This window comes from Haliaeetus albicilla, chromosome 26, assembly GCF_947461875.1.
Source record: "Haliaeetus albicilla chromosome 26, bHalAlb1.1, whole genome shotgun sequence".
Classification (NCBI taxonomy): Eukaryota; Metazoa; Chordata; class Aves; order Accipitriformes; family Accipitridae; genus Haliaeetus; species Haliaeetus albicilla.
The window spans coordinates 12,889,481-12,916,403 of record NC_091508.1 but is presented as its reverse complement, the minus strand read 5'-3'; the positions used below and the strand labels follow the sequence as shown (position 1 = coordinate 12,916,403).

General features: G+C 56.3%; 1 protein-coding gene across 3 annotated transcripts in view; it reads right to left on the bottom strand.

The window, feature by feature from the left end:
- Nucleotides 1-26,923, bottom strand: part of LOC138681972 (collagen alpha-1(II) chain-like) — a 99,824-nt gene that overhangs the window by 6,434 nt on the left and 66,467 nt on the right. For 2 of the 3 annotated variants that reach the window (XM_069770534.1, XM_069770536.1), the window contains 44 exons: nucleotides 24,710-24,748; nucleotides 24,530-24,583; nucleotides 23,650-23,703; nucleotides 19,709-19,816; nucleotides 18,918-18,971; nucleotides 17,768-17,821; nucleotides 17,593-17,637; nucleotides 17,259-17,312; nucleotides 16,459-16,503; nucleotides 16,018-16,071; nucleotides 15,887-15,931; nucleotides 15,468-15,521; nucleotides 15,007-15,051; nucleotides 14,699-14,752; nucleotides 13,895-13,939; nucleotides 13,204-13,257; nucleotides 12,646-12,753; nucleotides 10,844-10,897; nucleotides 10,458-10,511; nucleotides 10,220-10,264; nucleotides 9,533-9,586; nucleotides 9,236-9,280; nucleotides 8,451-8,504; nucleotides 7,674-7,727; nucleotides 7,413-7,466; nucleotides 7,129-7,182; nucleotides 6,718-6,771; nucleotides 6,506-6,550; nucleotides 6,147-6,191; nucleotides 5,676-5,783; nucleotides 5,361-5,414; nucleotides 4,991-5,044; nucleotides 4,717-4,770; nucleotides 4,054-4,161; nucleotides 3,575-3,628; nucleotides 3,157-3,264; nucleotides 2,769-2,822; nucleotides 2,590-2,643; nucleotides 2,274-2,327; nucleotides 1,796-1,849; nucleotides 931-1,038; nucleotides 663-716; nucleotides 459-512; nucleotides 112-165 (listed from right to left, as the gene is read on the bottom strand). In XM_069770534.1, coding sequence (XP_069626635.1) covers nucleotides 112-165; nucleotides 459-512; nucleotides 663-716; nucleotides 931-1,038; nucleotides 1,796-1,849; nucleotides 2,274-2,327; nucleotides 2,590-2,643; nucleotides 2,769-2,822; nucleotides 3,157-3,264; nucleotides 3,575-3,628; nucleotides 4,054-4,161; nucleotides 4,717-4,770; nucleotides 4,991-5,044; nucleotides 5,361-5,414; nucleotides 5,676-5,783; nucleotides 6,147-6,191; nucleotides 6,506-6,550; nucleotides 6,718-6,771; nucleotides 7,129-7,182; nucleotides 7,413-7,466; nucleotides 7,674-7,727; nucleotides 8,451-8,504; nucleotides 9,236-9,280; nucleotides 9,533-9,586; nucleotides 10,220-10,264; nucleotides 10,458-10,511; nucleotides 10,844-10,897; nucleotides 12,646-12,753; nucleotides 13,204-13,257; nucleotides 13,895-13,939; nucleotides 14,699-14,752; nucleotides 15,007-15,051; nucleotides 15,468-15,521; nucleotides 15,887-15,931; nucleotides 16,018-16,071; nucleotides 16,459-16,503; nucleotides 17,259-17,312; nucleotides 17,593-17,637; nucleotides 17,768-17,821; nucleotides 18,918-18,971; nucleotides 19,709-19,816; nucleotides 23,650-23,703; nucleotides 24,530-24,583; nucleotides 24,710-24,748 — 2,604 coding nt within the window. The remainder of the gene's footprint in view (nucleotides 1-111; nucleotides 166-458; nucleotides 513-662; nucleotides 717-930; nucleotides 1,039-1,795; nucleotides 1,850-2,273; nucleotides 2,328-2,589; nucleotides 2,644-2,768; nucleotides 2,823-3,156; nucleotides 3,265-3,574; nucleotides 3,629-4,053; nucleotides 4,162-4,716; nucleotides 4,771-4,990; nucleotides 5,045-5,360; nucleotides 5,415-5,675; nucleotides 5,784-6,146; nucleotides 6,192-6,505; nucleotides 6,551-6,717; nucleotides 6,772-7,128; nucleotides 7,183-7,412; nucleotides 7,467-7,673; nucleotides 7,728-8,450; nucleotides 8,505-9,235; nucleotides 9,281-9,532; nucleotides 9,587-10,219; nucleotides 10,265-10,457; nucleotides 10,512-10,843; nucleotides 10,898-12,645; nucleotides 12,754-13,203; nucleotides 13,258-13,894; nucleotides 13,940-14,698; nucleotides 14,753-15,006; nucleotides 15,052-15,467; nucleotides 15,522-15,886; nucleotides 15,932-16,017; nucleotides 16,072-16,458; nucleotides 16,504-17,258; nucleotides 17,313-17,592; nucleotides 17,638-17,767; nucleotides 17,822-18,917; nucleotides 18,972-19,708; nucleotides 19,817-23,649; nucleotides 23,704-24,529; nucleotides 24,584-24,709; nucleotides 24,749-26,923) is intronic. The other variant, XM_069770535.1, reaches the window with a different exon arrangement.

Here is a 26,923-nt window from a genome sequence, read left to right as displayed (position 1 = left end):
TGCTTTCTCTCCATGGACCACAATGGGGTTGACCAGCTCAGGCTTGGCCACCCCACGCCTGGTGGCTGGTCCCCTTCAGGTGCCATCTGCAGAGAAGGATTTCAGAGGTACCTTTTCTCCTTTGTGACCTTTCCGCCCTTTAGGACCGGCTTGTCCTGGAGACCCCTAAAATCCCAAAGGAGAAGGAAACCCCTCCGTAAGGATGCTGCACCAGGGATGTCCCCTCCTGGCCTCCCTCCCTGCTCTTGCCACAGTGTGCACAGGAGGAGGCTCTAAGCTGAAGCCTTCATTTGAGATTTTTCTCCCTCTCTGGAGCAGGCTGGGCAGAGCAGGGCCATGGGGGTGTTTCAGCAGGAGCAGGAGATGCTGCCCATGAGGGACCTCACTGCAGCTGGGAAATCCCAGCATCCCACTGCCTGTGCCAGGGAGAACCAGTGGGGCTCCATCCCACTCCTCACCATTTGCCCTGGTTTTCCTGGCTTGCCTGGCTCCCCTTTTGCACCTGCCAGGCCCTAGGAAGGAAAACAAAAATCAACCCAGCTCTGAAAAATAAGCTCCAGGGTTATTCACCCAAATCCCAGGCAGGCTGTCAGAGCGGCGCAGACCTGGGCTGTGAGAAAAGCCAGAGACAGAGAAGTGGGGCAGCAGAGGAACCCACTCACCTCAGTGCCACTCAGCCCCATGGCTCCAGCTTCGCCCGGTGGCCCGAGAGGACCCTGAGTTCATTTGGGGACAAAACATGAGGCTGGCATCGCCTCCAGCTTATTTGGGGGAAGGCAGGAGGGCGAGTACGAAGCCAGCTGCCTTGCCCTGGGGTCTGGACTGGGGTTGTCCCCCCCAGGGACCTCTGGTGCCAGAGCTGCGCCGAGGAGAGTCACCCTGCAGGGATGTCCCCTGCCTGTCCCCCTCCCCATGGCAGAGAGGAGTTACCTGCCGGCCTGGCTCTCCCTTGGCGCCCGCCACTCCTCTGGCTCCTTCGTGCCCGGTGTAGCCCCAGAGCCCAGGGGCACCCACCAGCCCCCGGGCACCCGCTGCGCCCTGCAGTGCACAGAGACGGGGCACTGGTTACATCCCAGCCCAACCCCATCTGGAGCAGGGTACAAGCAGCCGTCCCTTGAGGGGCTTCAACTACACCGAACGAACGTCGGCTCTCACTGCTTTGCAAATCTAACTGGAGTTTATTCCGCATCCCGCCTTCTCCCAGCAAAGGCAATCGCCTGAGTTAAGGACGTCTTGCCTGCGCAGAGTGGGACTGCAACATGGGAAAACTGGGATGCAAATGGAATTTATCCTGCAGCTGAGTGCAGGGCATCAGTAACACATCTGTGGCTCTGTGCATGTCAGGACCATGACCACAAAATGCATCTCAGGGCAGCGCCAGTGCTCCTGAGCACGGGGTGGTTCCTGAAGCACTCTGACCTTACAGACACCTGCAGACTTGCTCCGTGAAAGCAGAGGAGGGGAAAATAAATGCCCTGGACATGCCTCAGGCAGACTCTGACAGCTGAGTGTTAATTGCACAACCGCTGTGGCTCCTTTGCACAGTTTTTAATAGCTGTATTAAAATGCCTTTATGGGGCTTTGGCTCTAGGGAAACCAAGGAAATGATGACAGTTACAAAGCCATCGCAGGCAGGACCCAGGAGACACGGCTCGGCACTCGGGCTGGCAGAGCTCGCTTTGTGGCCACCCCATGGGTGAGACACAGCCCCAGCCCCAGGCTCTGCTGCTCCATCACAAGGTGCCACCAAACCTCTTTCCCAGGGAAGTCTTGCAGGGGCAGGGCTGGTACTCACCGCTGGACCGGGCTTGCCACGATCTCCCTTGACTCCGTCATCTCCAGCAAGTCCCTGGGGTGACATTGGGGATTTAGAATAAGCCCGTCATCACCGTGTGCTTCACGCCCAGGCCCTCTGCAGGTATTTGAAGCATCCTCTCCCTTGTACCACGTTCAGCTGACCAAGGCATGTGCCTAGGCAGCACCTGGGTACCACATGGGAGTAGACATGATGCGATAGCAGGAGCGGATCTTCTACAAGGCATTCCTGCGTGCCAGACTGAAATGGTCTGCTTTTTGGGGTGGGGGCATGTAAGTACCTCCTGGGAGTCAGTGCCAAGATGTGAGGTGTTAAAAACCCCTCCTCACTCCTGAGCCCCCTGGCCTGGGCAGTTAAGGGGCAATAAATCCTTTGGCTTTGGTTTGTACTGGAAATGGTGAAGCACTGGGGAAGCCTTTGGCAGCTCCCGGCTCTACAAGATCCCAGGCATCAGTACCTCTAATCCAGCAGCACCAGTGGGTCCGTCCATGCCTCGTGGCCCTGGATCTCCCTGGGGAAGAAGGTGAAACAGCTCTGTCCCCAGAAAACCCCTTCCTTGCCTCGTTGACTTTGGATCTCAGGCAACAAGGCAGGGAGTCTCTCATGGCAGGTCCCCCAGGTCACCAGCCCGCCCAGGTCTGACCCAGCTCCTCCACCACAGCCAACACCATGCCATCCCCCATCAGCCAGAGGCAGAAAGCAGAGCTTGGGAAAAGACCAGAAAAGGGCATTTCACACAGAAATGAAAGGTTGGAGCCATCACCCCACCATACCTTCGCTCCCTCAGGACCATCAAGCCCAGGAGGACCTCGGAGACCCGTCCCACCCTGTTCAGGGCACAAGCAAAGGAGCCCCATTGATTCAACCCTGCCCAGCACTCCCAGTCACACACACATCCCCCTGCCAGGCCCATGATCAGCCAAAATGGGAGGAGGGACATGATCTGACTTACAAACCGTCCTCTGGCTCCAGCAGGTCCCGCAGCTCCAGTGACACCAACCTGACCCTGGGGCACAAAGGGAGACATGCTCAGCAGGGTCCCAGCCTGGCCAGGGGACAGGAGGCTGGAGTTTGGCCAGAGGCACCATTAACCCAGACTGCACTGCCAGTCCAAACTGTCCTTTTGTGCTAAACAAGACTTAATTTTGTAGTCATGCCCATGAGACACAAAACTTTCTAATTATGGGGATTTGCCAATTTCTAGTATTTTCTGCAGCTCCTGGAGCCCAAGGTTTCCTGCAGGGGGTGGTGAGCCCCCTCCTCGGCACCCAGCACCCAACTGCCAGCCTGGGGGGATGCTGGGAGCCTGGTGGGCTGAGGCAGCCCCTCTCTGTACTTGCCAGCAAACCTTCTTGGCCCTTCTCTCCTTTATGGCCTTTTTCTCCAATTTCTCCTGTAGCAGCTCCCGGGCCAGGCGCTCCAGGAAGGCCCCTGGGGCCAGCGTCACCCTGCTCAGGGATGGAGACACAGGTGTCACCACAAAGGAGAAGAAAAAGGAATAGCAATTAAATGAGCTTCTGCACGGAGACTACATGTTTCACCCTCTCACTGGGTACTGCAGACAGAAGTTCACCCTAGGGTCCCCAGGAAGGGTGCTGATGCCAGGTCTGAGCCCTGCATCTCCAGTGGTCCTCAGCCATGGGGACACCCCTGTCCTGCTTCTGCCCCCACCACAGCAAATGGAGCAGCAGAGGCTGAGCAGGCTATGGGTGTTCCTGAGGTGCTGCAAGGAGGGACAAAGTTAGAGGCACTCCTCACCTTCTGTCCCTGCAATCCTGGCTCGCCTGGGTCTCCAGCATCACCAGCATCACCCTGCCCAAAGGGGAAATAATGGCATCAGGTGCAGTAGCTGCTCCCCAGCCCCATCCTCGGGTGGGTTAAAAGCTGAGCTCTGACTTCCACAGGCTTCTCCACCCTCCTCTGGCTGGGATTTTGGTGCTGGGTAAGAGATGGCTCTGCAGCTTCTCCTGCGCCGGGAGGTTACCCCCAGCTGTGACCCATGCTAGCCCAAAAGCAAGCGAGGACAAAATGCTGAGCACAGACAAACAGCACCTCGCCCAGCAAGGGGACTCCAAAGCATCAGGCCCCTCCTTCCCCAGGGGCACCTCAGCCTGTCTGTTGTCTAGAGCCAGTGCACTGGGCGGCACACCTTTCCCATCCCCATCTTGTCCCCGTCCCCTGGCAGAGGATGCTGGTGGGCAAGCAGTGACCACCGTGGTGTCAGCCAGCACACGTACCTCCTTTCCTTGCTCCCCAGGCCTTCCCAGCAATCCCTCTGGCCCATCGTTCCCTGGCTCCCCAGGATCCCCTCTGATGCCCGGAGCTCCGCAGGTTCCTGCCTCTCCCTGGACAGGATGAATCATAGAATCATTTAGGGTGGAAAAGACCTTCAAGATCATCGAGTCCAACCATCATCCGTGCCCACTAAACCATGTCCTGAAGTACCCCGTCTACTCGCTTTTTGAATACCTCCAGGGATGGTGACTCAACCACTTCCCTGGGCAGCCTGTTCCAATGTCTGACAACCCTCGCAGTAAAAAAATTTTTCCTAATATGTAACCTAAATCTCCCTTGCCTCAACTTGAGGCCATTTCCTCTCATCCTATCAAGATGACCAGGATTATTCTTGGCTGTCTTTTCCAGCTGACCCTGGCTCTGCCCTCCATCATTTCTCACCATACAGCCACCCTAGTTTTCCTTGTACCAGGTACCCAAACTCTGAGGGGACCTGAACCCCCCAACCATGCCCAGCAACATGAAACCCCCAGACATGAGCGTGCTGGGGGATGATTTAAAAAAGCCCCAGGTGGATTTAGGTGCCCGCCTGCCCCTGCAGCAGCAGAACCAGGCAAACCCAGCGCTGCCATCGGTATCACCCCCAGCACCCAGCACAAACTGACCTGCTCGCCTTTAGGCCCCAGCTGACCCTCTGCTCCTGGTGGTCCCGGTGGTCCCTGGGGAGAAAACACACAGCCCAGCCCTAGTACAGCTCATCTACCCCACATTGCACAAAGCCTTTGGCTCAGCTAATGCAGACACAGCTTCAACCTTCTGGTTTAGTTGAGGATCAGCAACTTCATCCCTTCATTTCCCATTCCTGGAGAAGGCACGTGGGGAGAGGCAGGCTGGAGCAGCCCCAACCGAGGGAAGGACAAGGTTCCCCAGCTGACATACCTGCTCACCATCCAGCCCGCTGATGCCAGCTTCCCCGGGATCACCCACATCACCCTGCCAGAGGACACAGACATTAGGACAGGCAGCCGTGGTGGTCCTCCATGCAGGTCCCCCGCAGACCCCACTGCCCCAGACACCCAGCGTTTGCAGGAGGGCTTGCAAGGCTCTTCTCCCATCTTGCACCAGACACATAAATCCCTATCCCACTGGCCAAAGCCAGTGGCCAAATTGGGAGGAGTCCTTGTCCCTACAGCCCTGGGGAGGAAACCCCACTTTGGGCAAGCGGAGCGAGCCCAAGGGTCTACCTGCCTGGGCAGTGCCTGACTCACGGGGCTGGCAAGGGGAACGAAATCACCTTCTCTGTCCTTACCTTCTCTCCTCTCATCCCTGAAGGCCCTTCAGGTCCGTTTGGACCTTCCCGGCCCTGAAAACAAACAACCCTTATCAGCAGCAATGCTTTGCCTTAACTCAGGAGGCCTTTGCAGCTCCTGAGTGGGGGTCTGGGATGCCCCTGCATGCCACATCCCCACGGGCAGAGAAGCCATGCACCAGCTTCTCAAGCCCCTTGCACCAGCTTCTCTTTTCCTTCCCTTCTTGCAGGTGCTTTAGGGAGCTCCCCAAAAGTGTTGCACCAGGAAAATTGTTGCACCCTGTCCTGCTGGCTGTGTTGGGCATCTGCACTCACCGGGTACCCCGATGGGCCAGCAGCACCAGCTGCTCCAGGAGCCCCTCTTTCTCCTGCCGACCCAGGCTTCCCGGGGATGCCGTCCAGCCCTCGCATGCCGGGAATGCCCTGCAAGGCCAAAAGGCCACTTAGGCATCCCAAAACGTAGTGCAGGGTGCAGCTCCAGGGAGGGCAATGCCAGTGGGAGCCCTGTGCCTGAAGTTGTTGAGCCACCACAGGGTCTGCAAGGTACCACCTGCCCCTGGTGGGTACCGGTGCCTCATCACTGCAGGTGCAGGAGGGCACTGCACCCCAATACCCAACTTGTCACCACCCAGCCACCCATGCAGGGTTTGGGTCATTCTCTGCCCCACAACGAGTGAGCCAGGGGACAAAGCTGCCTCCAGAGTGGGCACCTATCTTTCATCCCATCGGACATCACCCAGCTTCAGCCTACAGAGCATCTCTGTAGGCTGCAGTTCTCCCACTTACAGGCAGCCCTGGAAGCCCTCGAGGACCTGGGTCTCCCACTCTGCCCTGAAACAAGAAGGATGCTCAGCAGCGTGGTCATGGCAAGAAGGCACAGGGGACCCCAAGCAGGGTGAAGCTTTGCTTGGACAATCGCTGTGTGCCTGGGCCACCTCAACGGTGTCCATACAGCATCAGGACAAAACCAAGCCAGCAACAAACAGGACCAGGGTCCTGCCTGCTCATGCAAAAGGGTCCGGGATTCATGCTGCTAACGCTGTAGATAGCACATGGTATATATTGTGGAGTATTGCATATCTGCAGGGGAGCACAGCAGAGGGAGCAGAGCAAGCCAGGCACATGGGGAGCACGGTGAGCCCTACCTGGGAGCCGGGAGCACCTCGTGGACCAGGGGGACCTGGCAGGGCCTGGGGGGGGAGAGCACCATTAAAGCCCCACACTGCAGCCCTCACTGCTCTCGTCTCCCCAGTTTAGTCCCTTGATGCCAATGGCAAAGATTTCCCATTTTCCCATACCCAGCCCAGCAAAGGTGACTTGCTCAGTGCTTTTCCGGTGGGGCTGCGGCTGCACTCACCTTGGGACCAGCTTTTCCTGGAAATCCCGGTGGGCCTTGGGCTCCCATTTCTCCCTGTTAGGAGGCAAGAAATATTTCCTTTCCTCTGTATGTTTTAATGCAATAACCTCTTAAGGGGGAAAAAAAGCCCCAAAACCCCAAAACAACAGCTGCCTGGCATCTCACAAGCCACAGGAGTTTGGGCAGATGAAGTGCTGGAGAACCATCAGTTTGCCCAATGTGAAAGCCAGCTCTAGCCGTTCTCCCCCTGCCAGCCCTGCAACCTCCCTGGCATGGCTGATGGAGACCATTCGCAGACACCACCCAAACCCATCCACTGGGTTCAACAGCCCAACCCAAAAATGTTTCCAAAGCCTGGATTTCCCACCCCAGCGCATCCCCTAACTGCTGTGCCAGATTTCCCAGCCCTACCTTGTCTCCCCTGCGCCCTGGCCTCCCGCGGTCACCGGCAGGTCCTGGGTAGCCCTGGGGAGAGCACAGCGTTAGGAGGCAGCTGGGGCTGCCGAACAGCTCCGGGGTTTTGGGAGAAGGCAGCTGCTGAGGCTGAGCTCTTGCCCAAGGAGAGGCAGGACCCTGGGCACCACAGGAGCCCTGGCAGGACTGTGAGTGCCTGGCTGGAGGCAGCTGGGATAGCCGCTGCCTACGGGCAGGCAGGCAGCACCGTACCCCCCTCCGCAGGCAGGTCTATCACTTACATAGGTGCCAACAGGTCCTTGCGGCCCCTCTGAGCCAGGCTTCCCAGGCAGCCCCTGCCAGGCAAGACGAGGGCATTAACAAACCTCTGCTCCTGGGATGCGGGCAGGCATCTTCCCATCCTTTGTGTCCGCATCTGAAACCATGGGATCCCCCAGGTCTCCCCATGGCAGCCAAGAGCCTCTCAGGGCTGTTCACCACCACCACTGCTCCAACCAGCCCCCCTGGCATGCTTATGGCCCCCCCAAGCCCCCAGCTCTCACCTTTGGGCCCAGGGAACCCGGGTCTCCATCAGGTCCAGGTTTTCCCAGAGACCCCTTTGGAAATATTTGGGGAGGAGGTGTCAGTCAAAAGGCTGAGATGAGACAAGCCCTGCTGAGCCACTGCTGCTGCCTGTGTGCTTATGGACAGGCATCACCTGGTCCAAACTGGGTTGCTGGGGACAAACTCTGGACTGTGGCCCATCCTGCACACCAGCACCCCAAGGCTGGCTCTCTGGCAGGGCTGTCACTGAGGAAGGTGACGATACTTGCTCTCGGGGTCATCACCAAGCCCAGCTGCGAGCAGTTTCTCAGGGAGGAGCTCTTCCAGCTGCAGGAGCTGCTCTGGGTCTCCATCCCAGTAGGCAAGGACATGGGACTGTCCTCTCTGAACCTGTACCACCCATTTCCACCTGGGGTGGAGCAAACACTTTCATCTTCTCCCAGGACCCAGGACCACGCTGCTATTCAGCCACCCAGGTGTGAAGGGTTGCCACAGAGACCCCACTAGGGTCGGGGAAGCTGCAAAGTCCCTTGGGCAGGCCGATTCCTTGGGGAAATTATTCTGCTCTTCCCTAGCCCCAGCTATTTCTGCCACTGAGGCTTTTTTAATGTTTTTTAACAATAAGTTAAGATCAGGTCCTACAGACGCCCTGATCCTCTGCCAGTTCCCAAGGTGGGAAACTCACATATCCCCCACCAGTGGGGCCAGCCTTGCTGACTTCCCACCTAAGAAAATGCAGAGTTCATGCAGAAGGAACATTTTTCCTTTTTCCTTACTATCGATCCAGGAGGTCCTGCGTGTCCGCGGCCCCCCTGCAAGCCAGCAAAACCCTGAAGAAAAGGGCAGAAGATGAGCAATGGAGGGAAGGCAGAAGTAGGAGGCATGGAGAGGCTCTCCCCTGGCAGCGCGTGGTCCGAGACCAACCCAAACCAGAGTGCAGCGCCTGGGGCCAGGCGCAGATGAATGGCTCAGCCTGCTGAAGGTAGCGCTGGTGCTTTCCACTTCAAACCAGCTCTTTGGTTTCTCGTTGTTGAAGCGCTGCAGCTGTGTGTGTACACGCACACAACACCCACACTGCATCTAGACAGTGCTGTGCAATGCTAACAGTAAATTCAGAGGTGCGTCTCTTTGACCAAGAGCAGAATATTTTTCATATTTTGTTTTGAGGGAAGTGCCAGATTTATTTTTTTTTCTTTTGCATTTCAGAGCAAAGGTAAACAAATATTAGAAATCCTGCAGAAGGGAAAGCTTGCCGCCAGGCCAGGACTTGCTGCTGGACCTGTTTTGGATAGCAGTACCAGGGATGAGAAATCATTTTGCAATAGCCGGTTCCTAAATGCACTGCTCCATTCCCTGTCCTTCACCCTTCAGCATGATTCTCAGCAGATCCCTGCTGCAGCTGCACCCAGAGGAACACCCTCTGGCTGGTCTCGCTCCATCAGGGCCACCCACCACCTATGCCCCATCCCATGGACATGCTTTTGAGGCACATCCCCAAGGGTAGAGAGCCAAGCAGAGGGGAAGAAAGACAGAAATTGGACAGCTATGCAGCTCTACTCACCGGTGGTCCCCTCCTGCCCGGGCTGCCCATGGTCCCTGGGGAACCCTGCAGGACAAGGCAGGTGATGATGAGGATGGGGAGGCAGAGGCAGCCCCTCCCAGTCCCACCATGCCAGCCCAGAGCCAGCTGATGCACATCATGGCAAGGCCCAATATGGTGTCAAGGTCTTGACCCACATGGCCATGGGGGTGGTGAGGTTGGGAAGTCCCCCCCTCCATGGGGCTCAGCTCCCCTTCTCGATACAACCCACCGCCCCATCCCTCACCCGCAGTCAAGTACAGAGTGTAGGATGGGAACCTGTGTACCAGGCTTTCCTTCTGTGCCTTCTGCTCCCGGGATGCCCCGTGAGCCCTGGAAGGAGAGTCTCATCTCAGGAAAGCAGAGCCTGGTGGCAGGGTGCCCCCATCAAGGGCTCATCCAGCCCCCGAGCCTCCCTCCAGTATCAAAAGGTGGCAAATCAGCAGTGGCATGGTCCCCAGGGTGCTCGTTTGGTCTGTATCGAGCCATGGGTTTGTTAGTGCACAGCTCATCCCTGCACAGCTCCTGCAGCTCCTCCCTGCTCCATCCCACCTTTGGATGCAATTACTGGGAAATAACATGACTGTGGGAGGAAACCCATTCCCACCGTGAACACCTCGCCTGTGTTTTTTCCCCCTCTTCCCCAGCTATTTATTCTTGGCTCCTTCACCAAACACGACTCTGAATAACAGAGTTTTCTTAAAAAGTTGTTATTTCCTGAATTTTCTATGATCAGAGTTAAGAGGGAAGTTGTCATGTTGGGCAGGTGGTTTGTCAAAACACTTCACGCAACGTGCAAAAGCCTGAGCTGCTCGTCCCCAACTTATCCTGTACAAATTCCCAAGCAGAGCTCAACCCTCCGATCTGGCTGCATCCCGGGATGCTGCTCCCCAAGAGCTGGCTTCCCCATCCCAGTGCTGACGGCACCATGCACCAGCACAGGGACACAGGTCATCTGCTACTTACAGGCAGCCCAGGGACTCCGACCAGCCCACGCTGACCCACGCGGCCCTGGAAAACAGCAAGCATTAAGAAAAGCATCCGTCTGCCAGGAATAAAGTGGCAGATTTGGAGGCAAAGCTGGTGCTTGAAGATGCCACAGCTCAGCCCCAGCACATCCAAAGCCACCTAGTGAGGGGTCTCCAGGGTTGTTTCAATCTCCCACGGCCAAAGATGCTACAAGTACCAGCACCCCATTAGTTACCCGGGCTCCCCGTGGTCCTGGGGTTCCCTTCAGGCCATCAGGTCCTCGGCCTCCCTAAAATTCACACAAAGGGAAACAGAGTCATTTTAGGCAACCCTGCAGGTCTCCCCTGCCCCTCCATCCTGGCGAGCACTGAGCGGACTCATCCAGCCACTGCCACGTTGGCAGGTCAGTGCACGGCCGTAGCGGGTGCAGGGATGCCATGGATGGGGAGGGGGGCCAAGAGGCTGGGGACCCTCCCCAGGGGGGCATTGCGATGCTGTTGCTCGGGTGCTGGGACACGTGCTGGACCTCACAGGCAGGGTGGCCGCATCCCTGCCCTCCACGCGAGGATGAGGGCAGCCTGTAGGAAACCGTGGGACGCAGCAGAAAATGCTGGTGCTGACCTTGGGTCCCTCACTGCTGTTCAGCCCTGCTGGGCCGATCTGGCCTTCTTCCCCCTGCCAGGAGAGAGGAGAGGAGTCAGCCAGGGCAAATGCAGGCTCTGATCCTCTGTCTGCTCCCCCAGCTGCGGCAGCCACCATCCCCCTGCCTCGTGTAGGGGAGAAACGCAGGGACCATGGCCGGAGATGACGTTAATTAAATGGCAATGTGACCTGGGGCACCAGTCAAGCTTTGGCGTGGGGATGGAGACTTTCCCTGTCCCCCAGGATTATAAAATTGGCCAGAAAAAGTAAAAGCTCAACGGGTTCAGTGTTGGCCCAAAACAGCACAGTTGAATATTTCTGTGTCCTGCTGATCAAATTAAAGGCAATTCAAAGGACTGATGTGCCGAGGCTCCTGCCTGTTCAGTTACAGCCCCAGCAGGGCAGGCACAGCCTGGACCCCTTCTCCAGACCGATGCGTGTGACAGCAGCACTGCTTGGCTGGGTGGAAAAGGCACCGCCTGGCAGCGAGATGAGTTGTTCTGCGTCTCCATCTCTTGGAGAGGTGGGAGGATGCGTTTCTCATCCTGAAAAGTAAATGTGAGAGCAAATCCAGGCAGGCATCCCAAAAGCCCTCCGAGGGGGAGGGCATCACACTCAGGGGGATGCTGCAGAGCAGAAAGGTGGGTGGGAAAATATAATCCCATCTCCCGAGAAGCTGGAAACCACTAGAGATAAGCAGCCAGCCTGGCTTCAGTTCCCAGGTTGAAATATCGATCTGCAGCTGGGTTCGTCTATCCTGACAGCTCGCTCAGATCACACACTGCAGGAAAAAGCCCTTTAAAAATTGTGCCTTGTTTCTGTGGCTCCTTGAGCGCTGCTGTGCTCGGCTCTTGGGAGCTGGCGAGGGTCGGGGCCGGGCAGCGTAGTGGGTGAGCAGCAGGGCAGCTGGCTGGGCAACCGCAGCCCTCCGGAGCTGCCAGCACAGGCTCCAGCAGGCAGAGAGCCCAGCTCAAGAGAGTGATCTGTGAGCCCTGTGCTCTCAAAATACCTGCGAAGGGTGCTGACCTCAGCAGGAAACCTGCAAAGATGCTTGGGCAGAGGCAGCTGGGGAGGGCTACCCTCCGACCTGCTAGAAACCCCCTGCCTAAAGCCGCTCTCTCCTCGCATCGCTGAACCCACCAGCTAATTTCGGGTCATTGATGGGGGCACAGCCGGCGGGGTTTGCAGCAGCTGAGTCAAAGCTCTGTGGGTGCCAAGTGCTGCGGTGCTGGGGGCACCTGTGACCCCGAGGATGGGGGCTTTGAGCAAAGCTCCCCGCAGCCGAGCAGGGGCCAGCGGAGCCCGAGCAGTGCAGAGGGAGATGCCGTTAGAGGGCTCCCTGAGCCCGCACCAGTTCCCACCGCCCCAAGGAGCGAGGAAATACCAGTACTGCTGCCAGGTGGGCTTTTGGCTGGGGACAGCCCGGTGCCTTCAGCCCGCAGGAGGAGGAAGAGGCAGCACAGGGTGGCAGAGATGCCTGGGATGCTGGAGGGGAGCTGGGATTAGGCAGTGGGAGAGAGGGAACCTGGAAATCTGCGGTGCCTGCGCCAGCGACACTGCAACGCATGGCTCTTGGGCAGGCACCAAGGCATGCTGCCCATCGCCCGGGCTCAGGAGCAGGCACGAGTGCTCACCCTGGGCAGGGCTGGGGCAAGACAGCACTGCCCACACTGCCCGCATCCCTCAGAGCTGTCCCTTCCCCACACCACCCACCTCACGGCATAACACTGGGCGCACAGGTATCCCACCACACGACACCCCGGACCAGCAGCGGCACTTACATCTGGTCCTCGGGGCCCTGCTGCTCCTCGGGGGCCGGGAAAGCCCTGCAAGCCGACCTGGCCCCGAGTCCCTGGGGGCCCTTTTGCTCCTTGTGCTCCACGTGGACCCTTGGAGGAATAAGATGCAGCACGTCACAGCAGGGCTTGCAAACAGGAGGCACAGCCAGTGCCTGGGGCTTCCCGACCCACAGGCAAGAACCCCCTGGAGAGCCCATCGCTCGCTGCCCCGGCTCTCTGCACACCCAGCCTTTGGCATGGGGCCACCCTGGGTGAACACCCCACGACCCTCTGAGAGCACCCCTGGGGCACCAACAATGGGGCAATATAACATTTTTAAACAGCCAAAGCAAGACGGAGCAGGGAAGGATGGATCAAGGCTGGCAGCGCGGTGGGATCAAGCACAGCCTGAGCTGCCCAGCTGTCACAGTCCCTGAAAGCAAATGCCTCGTGGTCCCTGGACATCCACACCACCCATCCACCAGCTGGAAAATAGCACATCTGAACAGCAGAAGAGGAAGGAGCTCAATGAATCTTCCCGCAAGCCCGGGTACATGGTACCTTGTCTCCTTTGGTTCCCAGGTCTCCCTTGGCTCCATCTGGACCTCGACAGCCCTGCAAGAGCAGCAGAGGTGGAGGGTACACTCAGAAAAACACGTTATGCCACTCTACAACCAAAGCATGCTATGATCTAATTTTGGCATCAGAGAAAGTTAGTTTTGCCCAATTTTGATCAGGGCTTTCCTCTCAATGGGCCTTTTGGAGCTGGGAGCAGGTACATGCTGGATCTGCTCCTCATGGCAAGGGGGCTCCAGAGCTTCTGGGTTCATCCACCACCAAACCATTAGTGCCCCCAGCACCCCATGCCAATCCCAGCCCCAGCTCCCTGGCAGGTAGGATGCCTGCAGCAGCCAGTGGTGGCACTCCAGCTGCACTGTCCTGATAGCAGCACAACGATAACCGGCACCTTGTCCTCATTACTGTGTTCCTTAACACAGGCTAAAGCATTCCCACTTCCCTTGTGCCTCCCCAAAGCAGATGATATCTTAGGTCACGCTGCCATGTCTGAAAGCTCCTCTTATTACAGCAAGGTGAGCCCAAGTGCAGCTCTGCCTTCCCAAACAACTGCAGTTGCCACCTATTCAAATGTTAAGTCCAAACACAGGCAAAGAACATAAATCTGGTGCTTTGGGCTGCTCTAACACGGCTCTCCTGCATCCCAAGCAGGGATGGCATGGGTGCTGTCACTCACCCACTCTCCTTGGGTGCCTTTTGAACCTGGCAGGCCAATAAACCCCTTCAGAGAGAGAGACAAAATGCAAGTTAAAAAAAACCAAAAACACAAAGGAAAATATCACATGCACTCATTGAGGCTGATGACCCTCCCACACTACAGGGACGGGAAGATGCTGATAAATGGGAGACACCAGTTTAGCTCTACAGAGTTGCTGATGATGATGCCATGGTGCGATTTGCTCCCCATCAGGGACCAGGGGATGCCTAAGCCCTCCCAAGGCTTCTTAGCTTCCAAAATGCACCACCCACATCCCACCCTGCATCCCTCAACCCTTTTGCAAGCACCAGTTTTCAGCTCTGCATGTCAGGGTTTCAGCAGGAGAAGCAAATGCGCCAAGGGCTGTGCTCAGGTGGGACACTGTGGGTCAGGCGGGAGGAAGGCCAGGCTGCCCCGGCCTCCTTACCCTTTGGAAAGGGCAGCTCAGCACCCAAACCCCTTGGGAAAAGGGGTGCACCTAGTTGTGCACCAGGGAAAGGATAGGCAGGGTTGGGGCATCTCTGCTGATAAATCCATAGGAAAAAAAATAAATAAAATCAAGGTCTCTGCAAGCAGCAGATTCAGAGGAGCTTTGGAGTTTGGAGATGATAAGCATGGCCATAGGGACGTGGCCATCATCCCCACCAGCCCTTGTGCCACAAACCCTGCGGGAAGCTGGGGGTGGCAGGGGGGAGCAGGGCATTCCCCTGCAGTGCTCTGGGGGGGCTGTGAGGGGAAGGATGAGAGCACCTCGCACTCAGCCACCCGCTCCCATGGACTTACCCCAGGGCCCTCCTGTCCTGGCTGTCCCCTCAGCCCGGGGACACCGTCTGCACCCTGCAAGAGGAGTGCTGGCATCGGTTCGTGCCACACTGGGCAGAGACCACCCAGCCCCACCGTGTCCCCTCCCGGGGGTGCCAGGGACCTCCAGGCTTCATTTGTGAAGTCTGCTGCAAGCACTTCCCCCCGTCTTCCCTCCGAAAGCAGGGGCAGGGACTCATCACCCCACCTCTCAGGTCCCTCCAGGGAAAGCCCTCAAGCCCGGGCTTCATCCCCACCAAGGTCAAAGCGAGCCAGCAAGAAGCTCTTACGGTGTCTCCTTTGGGACCAGCAGATCCCTCCATCCCAGCTGGACCCTGGGGAAAAGCAAAGGTGGGAGGAGGTTTGGGAGAAGAGGGATGCTGCTCACTGTCCTGCTCTGCGGATGAGACCCCAGCCCATAGGAACCCTGCCCAGCCCCCCAGGAGCTGCCTGTCACATCCCAGGGACTGTGTCCCCATCAGCTCACCCTTCCCTTTGCCCCCCCCGCCTGCATGTCCTGCCCAGAGCAGGGGCTGCAGCCAGCAGCCTGCCCACGGGACACAGCCCTTCCCACCCACCAGCTCCCGGGTGGCCATAAAGACCCGCAGGGTCGAGGACATCGCAACCATTTGCAAAGCACATGGGGGACAAGTCCCAGCAGCTCCTGCCTCGCTCAGCAAGCGCATGGAGGGGGGGGACACCCACACCTTGCAGACACGGTGGGCTCTGAGCCAGGACGGCACCTGCTTACCTGCACGCCCCTGGGGCCAGGGGGGCCGCGTCTCCCCTGCAAGCCCTGCGGTCCCTGCAAAGCAGCGGGGGATGAGGAGCTGCTGTTAGAATCAAATCCCTGCACACATCGTGCAAAGCCTGCAGTGCAAAACCTCTCCTGGGAAATACAGCACTGCTGAGGAGCTCCAGGGCTCCCAGCTGGCCGGTGCGATGGGACCCCCCTGCCACTGCAAGGGACACAGAAAGGATTCCCACCCCCGTCTCAGCCTCTTTGCAGACTTTGGGGTGGGTTGAGATCACAGCCCAGCTGCAGGAGACCCCTCTGGGCTGGGTGGCCCTCGGGACACCCTCCCCTCCCGGCACCCCCACCAGCTCTCCCAAGACACCCCATGACCATGAGGTTTGCTCATCCCCCGGTGCAGGTGCCTACCAACGTACCTTGGGGCCCCGGGGCCCGGGCAAGCCAGGAGGGCCCATTTCTCCCTGGGGAGAGAGCAGGGAAGGGACAGGGTGAGTGCAGTGGCCAGAAAATCCCAAATAGCAAAGGAGGGGAACCGGGGCAGACCTACCTGCGAGCCATTGACGCCTTGGCATCCGACAGATCCCGGCTGGCCTGGCTCTCCCTGCAACGTGAGAGTGTGCTCAGCCCTACGGCCACATGCACCATGCAGGAGATGGGGTGGCATCCCCCTGGCATCTCCCATGGCAGCAGAGGCAGCCCTGGGCTAGTGGGGATCCTGGGGAGGGCTCTACTGGTGTGTATGAGTTTTAACGCCACTTGTCCTTTTGCATTTTTTCGCCGCTACCAGGAGGCTGCATTGTAAGCAGACACATCCTTTTCAGGTGTAAATCAGCACGAGGGGTGAAACTAGGCAGGACATCATGGCATGTCCCAGCCTGCCCGTGGTGGTCCTGCTCTGCTCTTGCTGCAAGCCAGACGGCAGCAGCTCCCCCAGCCCAGCCACCGCCTGCGTTTTAGCAGCGGTTTGAACGGAAAAGCTGCAACTTACCATAGGGCCGGCAGGGCCTGGGGGACCCACTGAGCCACATTCTCCCTAAAGCAGGAGAGAACAGATGCCATTTTTCTAGCCTGTTTTGCTTTGATTCTCTCCTTTTAGTCTTCACAACCCAAATTCCCCCTTTTCTTCACATCAAGCATCAGCTACTTGATGTCTCTTTGAAGAGCTACCTGGCCAGCCCCTGGCTCCCCCGCTCCCTTCGTGTTGGAGCATGCTTCCATGCACCACCACCAAACCACTTCAATTTTCCTTTTAAATCCTCTGCAAACCTTTCCCTGGGTAGGATCCCTCCCAAAGATGTGGCAGCAGTTAAGCTATCAGTGTGCTGAGAGCAGCATGGAAAAACCCAGGTGCTGTCAGCCTAGGATTCATCTCAACTGAAGGTGGTCACCTAAAATAAACCTTGATGCAATGTGCTCTGCAAAGGCTCATTTCTCTTCATCACCAGCCAGGAGAATGAGCTGGGATGCAAACATTCATGTGGGAGATGTTGGAGGTGTGGGGAGGCTCCTGTCCCCAACATGCAGAGGGACAATGTGACTGGTTGCTCTGGGGCAGTATCCCCATTAACAAGAGGCACCTCCAGGATAAAGGCACAGTTGTAGTTTAGGTCCAGCTCTCAGAAAAAAAAAAAAATTAAACGAGGATTTTGTAAGTGAACCACAAAGGTGTGCCAGTGACCTGCAAAGCCCAACTCCTTCCTCCTTGGACCCATCTTTCCAGTGGGGAGCAGCAGGCTCCTGCACCTCTCTGGGGAGGGCTGGTGACACAGAGAAAGCAAAACCACTCACCTCTGGCCCCACGGGACCCTGGAAGCCTGTCACACCCTTCAGACCCGACATCCCCTGGGAGAGAAGCCAGGAGCGGTGTGTCAGCGAGGTGCCTGCCCCGAGGTGCTCACCCCAAGGTGGCGGCAGCCTTTGTCCCTTCCCTTGCAGGAGGATCGGGGAAAACACAGAGACCACGAGGGCTTTGCCCAAAGCCAGGAGAACGTGGGCTGGAGCCAGGGATGGAGCTCAGGGCCATTGCGGAGAAGCAAAGGGGTTGGCCCAGGAAAGGGGATGGAGGGAAGGAACAGTCCCAGCACGGCAGGGTGAGACACCCCCGCCTTCCCAGTTAACTCACGTGAAGCCCAGCAGGACCTGGCAGGCCATTTTCTCCCTTCACCCCCTGGAAAAGCCAAGAGCAGCCTGAGCGATGGAAGAGAACATGATCTGGGGCTGGGGGGCCGTGGCAGGGAAGGAGCAACCCCCTGCCCGACCCAAGCAGGGCTGCAAAGAGCAAGGACAGACACCCTTACCTTCGCTCCCTTCTCTCCTTTCTCCCCAACTGGTCCAGGGTCACCCAAGAAACCCTGAAATGGGAACAACAAGGACTTGTGAGCTGCAGCTGGGCCATCAGGAGTTGAAACGTGGCTGCTGCGCCCCAAAGGACTGTTGGTATGGTGCAGGGGGATGGGGACCCTCAAGCTCATGCTGAATGAGGCAGCCCCAGAAGAAAAGCCTGGCTGCTTGTCCCCAGCACAGTGCCACCCCATTGTGGCTACTCCGCTCCTGTGTCCCAAACTAGCGTTGCACCATGCCACATGCAACGGTGACACGGAGGTGTCCCAGCGCCCGCAGGGCTGGGACAGGGCTCTCCACGGCTGCGCTGCACCAGGTGGCAGGGCCATGCCCATCGCCTGTGCCTTGGAGGACACCATGGTGCCCTGAGCTTCACAGAGAGGCAGTGAGGAAGGAAAAAAAAGCTTCGTGGGCCCATGCGAGCGCTGCAAAGTTTCACATGTCCGCAGCTGCTGAGTGCTCAAGCACATCTGTCTGGATGCTGGGACCATGCTCACAGGCAAGAGGGTACAAAGTACGGGCCACAAAAGATATATGATAAAACATATAGGACTGCTGTTTCAAAAAGAATAAATTTGGTTTAAAACACCCCAGTGTGATCAGACCTCAGAGGACCCCAAAATCTCCTGGGCAGCTCTAAAAATTTTAGCTGACACTAGCCTTAAAAAGACTGGGTGGGAAGAAAAAAAAAAAAAAAGATGACAAACCACTAGCATTTGCTTTTTTATGTACATTTTGTATCTTGGCTGACCACCCCCTGGAACAGCCTGGAGAAGAACCACAGTGACATGCACTAGCAGCCCCCCCTGCCCCTGGGCTGGGGCAGCTCAGAGCACAGGGCACTTGCATAGCTGGAGGCTGAGCGGGCACAGCGGTATGGGCAGCCTCCAGGCGGATCCCGCACAGCTGGAGGGTGGCAATAGGGCATCCCACACCGAAACGCAACCTCAGCCTGGGGGGGGACATGGGTACCAGATGCTGCTGGTGGTATACCAGTGAAACCAGTAACAAAAAGCTCTTACTGCTTGGCGTTAAGTGTACATGCTGGGACTGGCACCAAATCGTGCTCACAGCACTGAGCTGCTAAGTAAGTGAGAGCCAGGTTACCTCTTCTCCCTTCTCTCCAGCCAGCCCCCGGTCACCCTGGAAGCCCTGCAGTCCCTGGGGAGAGGGAAGAAGGAGCAAAGCAGACAGTGAGGGGCTGCCCAACACTTCCCACCCATCTCCAGCTCCAGCCCTGCTCCCCACTCCCCACCACGCTGGCAGCTGCTGCCTCCTGCCCACAGCCACCCCGGTGCAGACTCCCGGGGGGCTACTGAGAGCCCCAAACCTCTCAGCATGGTCCAGTCCCTGTCAACATCCTCCAAAAGCCCCCTGAGAAAGCTTCCAAGCTCAGGCGCGTTGCCTGTATTCCCCAGGGATTGCTGCCAGGGGTCTGGAAAAGGGCAGGGACCGTCACACCAACGAGTGACCAGCTTCATAGCTTGAATGCTATCCAGGCAGTCCTAATTGCTTTCATTTCTTTCCCTGCCCCCCCAGTTATTTTATTCTGTAAAAGCAACTAGGAGGTTCAGATGCAGAATTGCAGCCCAGCCCTCGTGCTCAGGCCCACCACAATGCAGGATCTGCAGCACTCAGGTTATCCCAGCTGCACCTTAACACACACGTGTGATGTTCTAAAGCCCTTTTATTTGGGAAACATGAACCTTGAGGCACTAATCCAGGACTGCGTGGGTTTGTAGACTTAGGAGGAATATTTTAGTTAAAGGGTGCAAGTGAACATAAAGAGCAGCGGCATTAGGAGCCCCTTGTCTCCTGCCTGGGGCTTGGGGCTGCAGCTTCCCCACCCCAACACTGGCCATGCCATGGCCCTGCCTGCCTGCTTGCCCGTGGCTCACCTGCTCTCCCGGCAGCCCCCATGGCCCAGGTTTGCCATCCAGGCCAGGGAAGCCATCCGATCCAGGGTAGCCTGGACGTCCTGGCAAGCCCTGGAGCCCAGGTTCACCCTGGGGAGAAAAAAGGCAAGCATGGAAAATTAAAAAATCCACATCATTATGAAACCAATAAATTAAACGCTGAGCTCTGCCTGCCTCGTACTTTTGCAGCAACACCTGCTAAACACCAAGTACCTCCCAAGGATACTTGCCAAGATACAGGGAAGGCTGGCAAGGGAGAAGCTTCGTGTATCCAGGTGCTGCAAGCATTGGGCATGTGGATCTGCCCAGGCTCTCCGACTGAAACCGCGGGACAGTCGCAACCAGCGGCCATCCAGCAAGAAACAAAGTGGAAGGCAAGGAAGAAGCAATGCATTAAGAGAAGGTCAAGCGAAAGCCCTCTGCATCTTCTTCTTGATTCTGGGGCTTACACGCAAAGCCGTTTCTGATGCTTTCCCACATGCAAGAGCCTGAGCAGATCCTCTGGATTGGGCATCACCAGCTAAAGCTTAGGGGCAGCTTTTTTTATGCCTTAGCTCACTGGCAATTCTGAATTAAGTCAGGATAAAGAGCAGTCTGGAACAAAGTCATTTCCCTTCAAATCGCTTTGATTGATTGGATTTCTCAAAAATTTTGGAACATTTGGTCAAGTTCAAAAACTGGACTTTGTTTTAGTTTGTGAAGTCAGAGTTTGAAGGAAGGGCAGAATGAAGCATCTACCTCAGTTACTTCTCAAGTGAAGAATCAGGTTGCAAAAATAGAAAAGCTTGTTTTGGGGAGCTGTGCTTTTCCATCTCCCTCCCCCAAGGGATTTAGCATCACACAGCCAGCCACACACATCCCCCATGCTCATTAGTGGCCATGTATGCTTGGGGCACTGTTTTGGGGTTGTGTCGTGGGGTTTTGGTAGCGGGGGAGAGGCTGCAGGGGTGGCTCCTGTGCAAAGCTGCTAGAAGCTTCCCCAGCTAAGAAGGGGAACCTGCAGTGGGTGAGGAGATGGGAATGTGAGAGAAACCCCTCTGCAGACACCGAGGTCAGTGAAGAAGGAGGGGAGGAGGTGCGCCGGAGGCGGTGATGCCCCTGCAGCCCGTGGGGAAGCCCATGGTGAGGCAGGCTGTCCCCCTGCAGCCCATGGAGGTCCACTGTGGAGCAGATATCCACCTGCAGCCCGTGGAGGACCCCATGCCAGAGCAGGGGGATGCCCCCCAAGATGGCTGTGACTCTGTGGGAAAGCCCACACTGGAGCAGTCTGTGACTGAAGAACTGCAGCCCACGGAAAGGACCCACATTGGAGAAGTTTGTGGAGAACTGTCTCCCATGGGAGGGACCCCACAGTGGAGCAGGGGAAGAGTGCGGAGTCCTCCTCCCCCTGAGGAGGAAGGAGCGGCAGAGACAAGGTGCACGGAACCGACCCCAATCCCCATCCCCTGTTCCCCTGTGCCGCTGGAGGGAGGAGGTGGAGAAATCGGGAGTGGAGTTGAGCCAGGAAGGAGGGAGGGGTGAGGGGAAGGTGTTCCAAGGCTTAGTTTTACTTCCTCATATCCTTGTTTTGATTTGATTTGTAGTAAATTAAATTGATTTTGTTTCTTCCCCAAGTTGTCTTTTGCCCATGACCATAACTGGGGAGTGATCCCTCCCAGTCCTTGTCTCGACCAACGAGCCTGCCTTTATATTTTCTTCTTACCTCACCAAGGCTGTAGGGGGGAGGAGTGAGTGAGTGGCTTCATGGTGCTTTGTTACCGGCTAGGCTTAAAACTACGACAGGCACCCAGCCCAAAAGTCAGCATTTTTGCCCCATTCTACATCCAAGTCCCAGCTTTGGGGAATATTTATTATTATTTGCAATTTTGCAAGAAAGAGACCTGGGCTGTGATGTACCTCTGGCTGTGCTCTGTGGCAGGCAAGCCAGAGCAGATGGGCCAAATGCAAAACAGATCATGGGCAAACCCAACACAAGCATGTGCTCAGGGGCTGATGCAGGTGGATGAACTCCATCCTCTTCTTCCTCACCCCTGCTGTCATCCAGTCAGCCTCCGCAGGCAGTGAGAGAAGGGAGTGGAGACCTGCTGGAACCTGAACAGGCATCAAAGACCTCTTGGGCCAAGGTCCAGTAGAAACATGAACCTTAACAAAAACCACCCCAGGCTCGTCAAGAGCTGAGTCCAAAACTGAGTTGGGTTTCCCTGGTGGAAACCTGCCACACAAAGCTTTTGGCAGATGCCAAAGCAAGAGCAGGAGAGCAGGGGGCCAGGGAGTGGGCTGTGGCCGTGACACAGCCCCCCAAACTGAAGACATCAGGCTTGCAGATGGACTTGTGATGGGTGGAAAAAAATTGCTCCTTTCCATTTCTGTGCTAACATCCCCCCTCTTCCCCGAACTGCTGACTCCCCTCACAGTTCCTGTTTATGCGAAGATAGAGAATAACTTTGGCACCTTTTGGCTAAGCTACACTGACAGAGTCCAGTGTTTACACTCAACTGGCTTAATACAGTCAGTGACACCTTCCAGATGTTGGCAGCTGGTAAAACACTATCCCTGGGGTGAATCCTTGCTGCAAGGGAGTGGGGCCAGGGGTGACAGGACACCTGGCAGCAGGACGTGTGATGGAGAGCAGATACACAGCGCCTGATGATGTAGCTGTGTTTCTTGCCCAAGATACTGACTCTAACTTTTGCCATGAGCTTTTGGGACTCAAAGGTTCAACATAGCTGCCAGGAACCAGTCTGTGTCCTGCTGGCCAGCCCATCCAAATCCTCCTTCAGCATCGATCCATGTAAGCCTAGCCTGTCCGTGGCTCCTCTTCTCAAGCCAGAGGGAAAGCCACCCCAGTTTTGGAGAGTAAGACACAATGACAAAGAAGATGGCAGAAGGAAAGAAAGGTCATTGCTGAGAGGGTGCCAAGGGGACCACGATACTGTGGTTAAGGTCTCTGGGGAGAGATGCTATGCAGGATGGGAAACACTGGAGGGCTGAAGGAAGACGATTGCTCACGTAGATAGGTGAACAGGGAGGTGAGGAGCAGCAGGGATGGGCGCTGCTGTCCCTTTGAAGCAGCCCAGCAGCAACCAGGACAAATGAGCAAAAGGCAGGGAGGTGCTGGGGGACACCCATGCATCAGCTTTGTTGAGAGGGACAAGATTTGGGATGCACCAGCTCTTCCCATGAGGGCTGGGTACCAGCAAGCATGGTTGGGAGAGCAGGTGGAAAGCTCCAGCAACGCTGGGAGATTGGGACATCTGCTTTCCTTTTACCCACGGGGCATCCAAACCCCACAGGCAGCTGTGCTTGCTTGGTCCCAGGGGAGGTGGCTGGGTCCCACGAGGACACACACAGCAGATCCTATTGCGAAGCACAGGCAGAGCTCACACATCCCTTCAGCCAGAGCTGTGGGGAAGGAGGTGGGTGGTTTCCAGAAGGTCACAAAAGGACGGAACCATGCCAACTTGTGTCCACCTGCCTGGGAGGGCATCGGGTGACACACGGCAGAGTCCAGCACCCAAAGGGGCTGTGCTGAGCAGTCACTGAGCCCAGGCACCTGCCAGAGCAGGGTGCTGCAAGCACAGGGCAAGAGGACCTGCAGCATGGATTCAGTCAAGGGAACGAGCCTGTTGTGGAGAGCCACCCCTGCCAGCCACAGCAAGGTCCCCAGAGAGAGAACTGGGGCATCACCTCCCATGACCCTTCAAACCAGGCACGCATTTCCTTGCACTTTCCCAAACTGGCAAACCTGCCTGTTACAGTTCTCCCTCACCCAGCGCTCCAGGGTTTGATCCAAGAGGGGCAGGGTCTTCAAGGGTCCCCAGAACAGCCCCTAGGGCACACTTAACCTCTCCAAACTGGGCTCTCCCCACAGCCAAGCCCCCCACCCTCCCTAGGCAGGCATCCCTGCCAGCACCCCCACTCACCATGTACCCCCGCTGGCCTTTCTCACCCGGCTCCCCCGGATCTCCGCAGGGTCCCTGCACACAAACAGGGATTGAGTCAACAAACATGTTGCCCCATCCTGAGAGCAGCCCGAGCCTTGCAGAGGCTGTCCTGGGCCGGACAACGAGCAATGCACAGAGGCAGCCTCGGGAAGGGCAGAGCAGGGTGATTCACATCCCTCGGCACACGTGTCACCCTGCTCGCCTTCGCAGGGTCAGCGGCCAGGGCAGGTTTGGAGGCAGCAACAGATCTGGTTCCCCACTGCTTTGGCATCCTACGGGAGGCCAGGATGAGGCGTTTTGCCTTTGTTTCTTTTGCTTCATGGCGCTGCCCTGTTTGCAGAGGCCAGCCAGGGTGGGAAGCATCACCCAGCAATCCCAGGGGCTGTGTGGGCACGGGGCGGCAGACTCACCAGCCTGGGGCTGGCCCCACACAAGTACTACATCAGCTGTTCTCTGGCTTGGTTTTGTGCCTCTGGGAGGGATCCACATGGTCCCTAGCCAAACACGGGGGCAGGAACCCGATGCCCTGGGGAAGATAAGCCAGCATTGTTCAGCTGGCAGAGACAGAGGGGCAGGGGCTGTGTCTGCCAATGAAACCCAGGGAGTTAGATATCAAACATCACCCGGGTTTCGGTGGGAAGCAGACAAGCAAACCATTAGGCTTCTTTGAAATCCAATCCCAAGGCCCTTAATTACAGCATGCCAGAAGCCACCAGGCAGCAGATACTTTTTGAGCAGCCCAGGACTGTGCAAGTGATTGGGGACATCGATTCTGCAAGCTGCCCCAGGCCAACCGGGGTGGCAGCGGGGCCAAGCAGCACCCAGCCGCAGAGGGGACACCAGGGCTTTTCTTACTTACAGGTGCTCCTGTTTTCCCTGGATGCCCTGGGGGGCCGGGGGCTCCGGGTTTTCTCTGGATTAAAAAGAGAAACGTTGGTAAAACAAATCTCACTGACTAAGTGCTTGGAGAGAGGAAAATCCAGTTGACTAAGCGGAGAAAAAAACAAACCACAGAAAGTTGCTTAACAGCAATACTCACCGGCCAGCCTGCATGTAGAAGCTGGTAAAAAGATGATTGCTGAAAGGAGAATGGGAAGGGGGAAGCAAAATGTTAAAAAACACCTAAATCCCTTTTTGCTGACTTCAAACTCTTTTTCCTGTTGCTTGGGAAGACACAGCAATGAAGCAGTCTGCCAATTAATTTTTTTTTTTAATACTATGTGTATGCAAGTCACAAGACAAGGCTTAATCTGAGGACAACATGCAGGAGATAAGGAACTGCCGTCCTCATTAGCAAATGAAGACAGAGACCCCATTTCTGAAGTTTGTTGAAATCCAGCTCCCCCATGGATGCCCTAGCAGCCTTGGGACACCAGAAACATTTTGCATGTGGAGAGGTTGGAAATATGTTCTTGGTGAGCTCAGGTACCATCATATTTAGCCCAGGTTGGACTAAAACCAGCTGTTTCAACACTGCAGTTTGCCCCAAGTGGGAAACCTCATCCCAACGAGCCCCATCTGAAACCCCAGATGAGGAGATCCTCCAGCAGTCATGGCCGGCAGGCTTTCTCGTCACTGCCTCTAGCAGCCATATCTTTCGTGCACCTCCAATTTTTTAGAAGACCAGATGACCACAAAGAGGGAGAAAAACCCACCCAAAAGCCACAGGGTGAGCTAATCCCGTTGTAGCCACAGCTAATCCCATGGTATTTCAAAGCCAGCATAAAGGTCCTAAAAACTCACGGCACAGCCTCCTCTCTGCACACGTCCAAGCCACGTTTCATCAAGTTGTGGGAGATGCCCAGGAAACAAAACAATGTCTATCTTCAACTACCGGCCATCCTCCTGGCCTCCCAGCAGCACAAACCACAGACACTCAGGAGGACGCAAACCCCACCTTTCCTCCTCCTCTTCCTTCCCACGGTGAGCCCAGACATATGGTCCAGGCAGCTCCTCCAAATCCTGGTTTGCATCAAAGGCTAAGAAAGCCCCCCCCCCCCCTTGTTCATCATCCCAATCCCAAGCAGCTGGAGGGGCAGGATTCCCACATGCTCCCCAGCTTCAGCCTCGGGGGGTGCCAGGAAACCCCCTCCTGTTCCCCCCTCCAAAGATCTATCCTCCGATACCAGAGGAGAGAGAATGGAAGAAGCCAAGGAACTCATTAATGAAAATAAACACAGACCTTTCAACATATGGAAATATTTCTAATAATGAGCAGGGCTCTCAGGGGCAGATGATGGATGGATGCATTTAACTAGCTCTAACGCTGCACCAGGCATCTCGGTTCCTTTCAAGTTGATCCCAAATTGATTACCATGAGTGAACGGGTGCAGTCCCTGCCAGCCTGCCAGGGCCAGGCCATGGTCCTCTTGTCCAGCCAGTTCTTATTTCCCTCAAAAGCTGCTCACAAAAACTTTTTTTGGCTGTTGGAGCATGGCCAATGCTTTTGCCTTGTCTTGGGAATCAGTGAACTCAGATTCACTTGGGACAGGATATTATTTCATTAGGCTTCCAAAAAAAAAAAAAAATCCAACCTTTTTAAAAGCGGGGGGGGGGGGGGAGAATCTCATAAGAGATGTGAACTCGTATTTCGGAGCACCAGATGCCAAGGGGAGGGGAGAGAAATTAATTGCCTTCTGCAATTTCAGCAGGAAATAGTCGGCACTTTGCTCGCCGCAGCTCTGGTCAGCAGGGAGCGGCATGACGGGTGCAGGGATTGTAAGCAAGCGGAGGGGATGGAGGATGGGGAGTGATTGCCGTATGGATCTTTCGTCCTGTAAAACTCCAGCCTGTGAGCAGGGCAGAGAAAACCCTTCCGACAGCTCTGCAGGGAGCAGGTCATGCCCTGCAATGTGATCTTGGCCACCCTCCCCAGGGCGTCGCAAAATGGTGTGCACATTTCATCCAGGTATTAAGTAATAGAGTGAACCTTGCCACTGAATTCTGTGAAGTTGTGCTTTTATATACATTCCTATTAAATCATTTTTGTTTTGCTAGTTCCATTGGAAGTGATTCTTTAAGCGTTCCAAACCACTCCATTTCACGACACAGGGCCATAAAGCCACGCAGTCACAGAACTGCATTAGCTGCTGACCTTTCAGTAGCAGGAAATCCCTAAAGGTTGCCTCTTTTTTGCATGGAACAATATTTTCTTTTGCTCTAATGTTACCAGCCCTCATTTCCCAGCCTGACCTCTTGCTTTTAAAGGTATTGGGAGAGATAAAGAGAAAGGACTCTAGCGCTGCAGATTGAG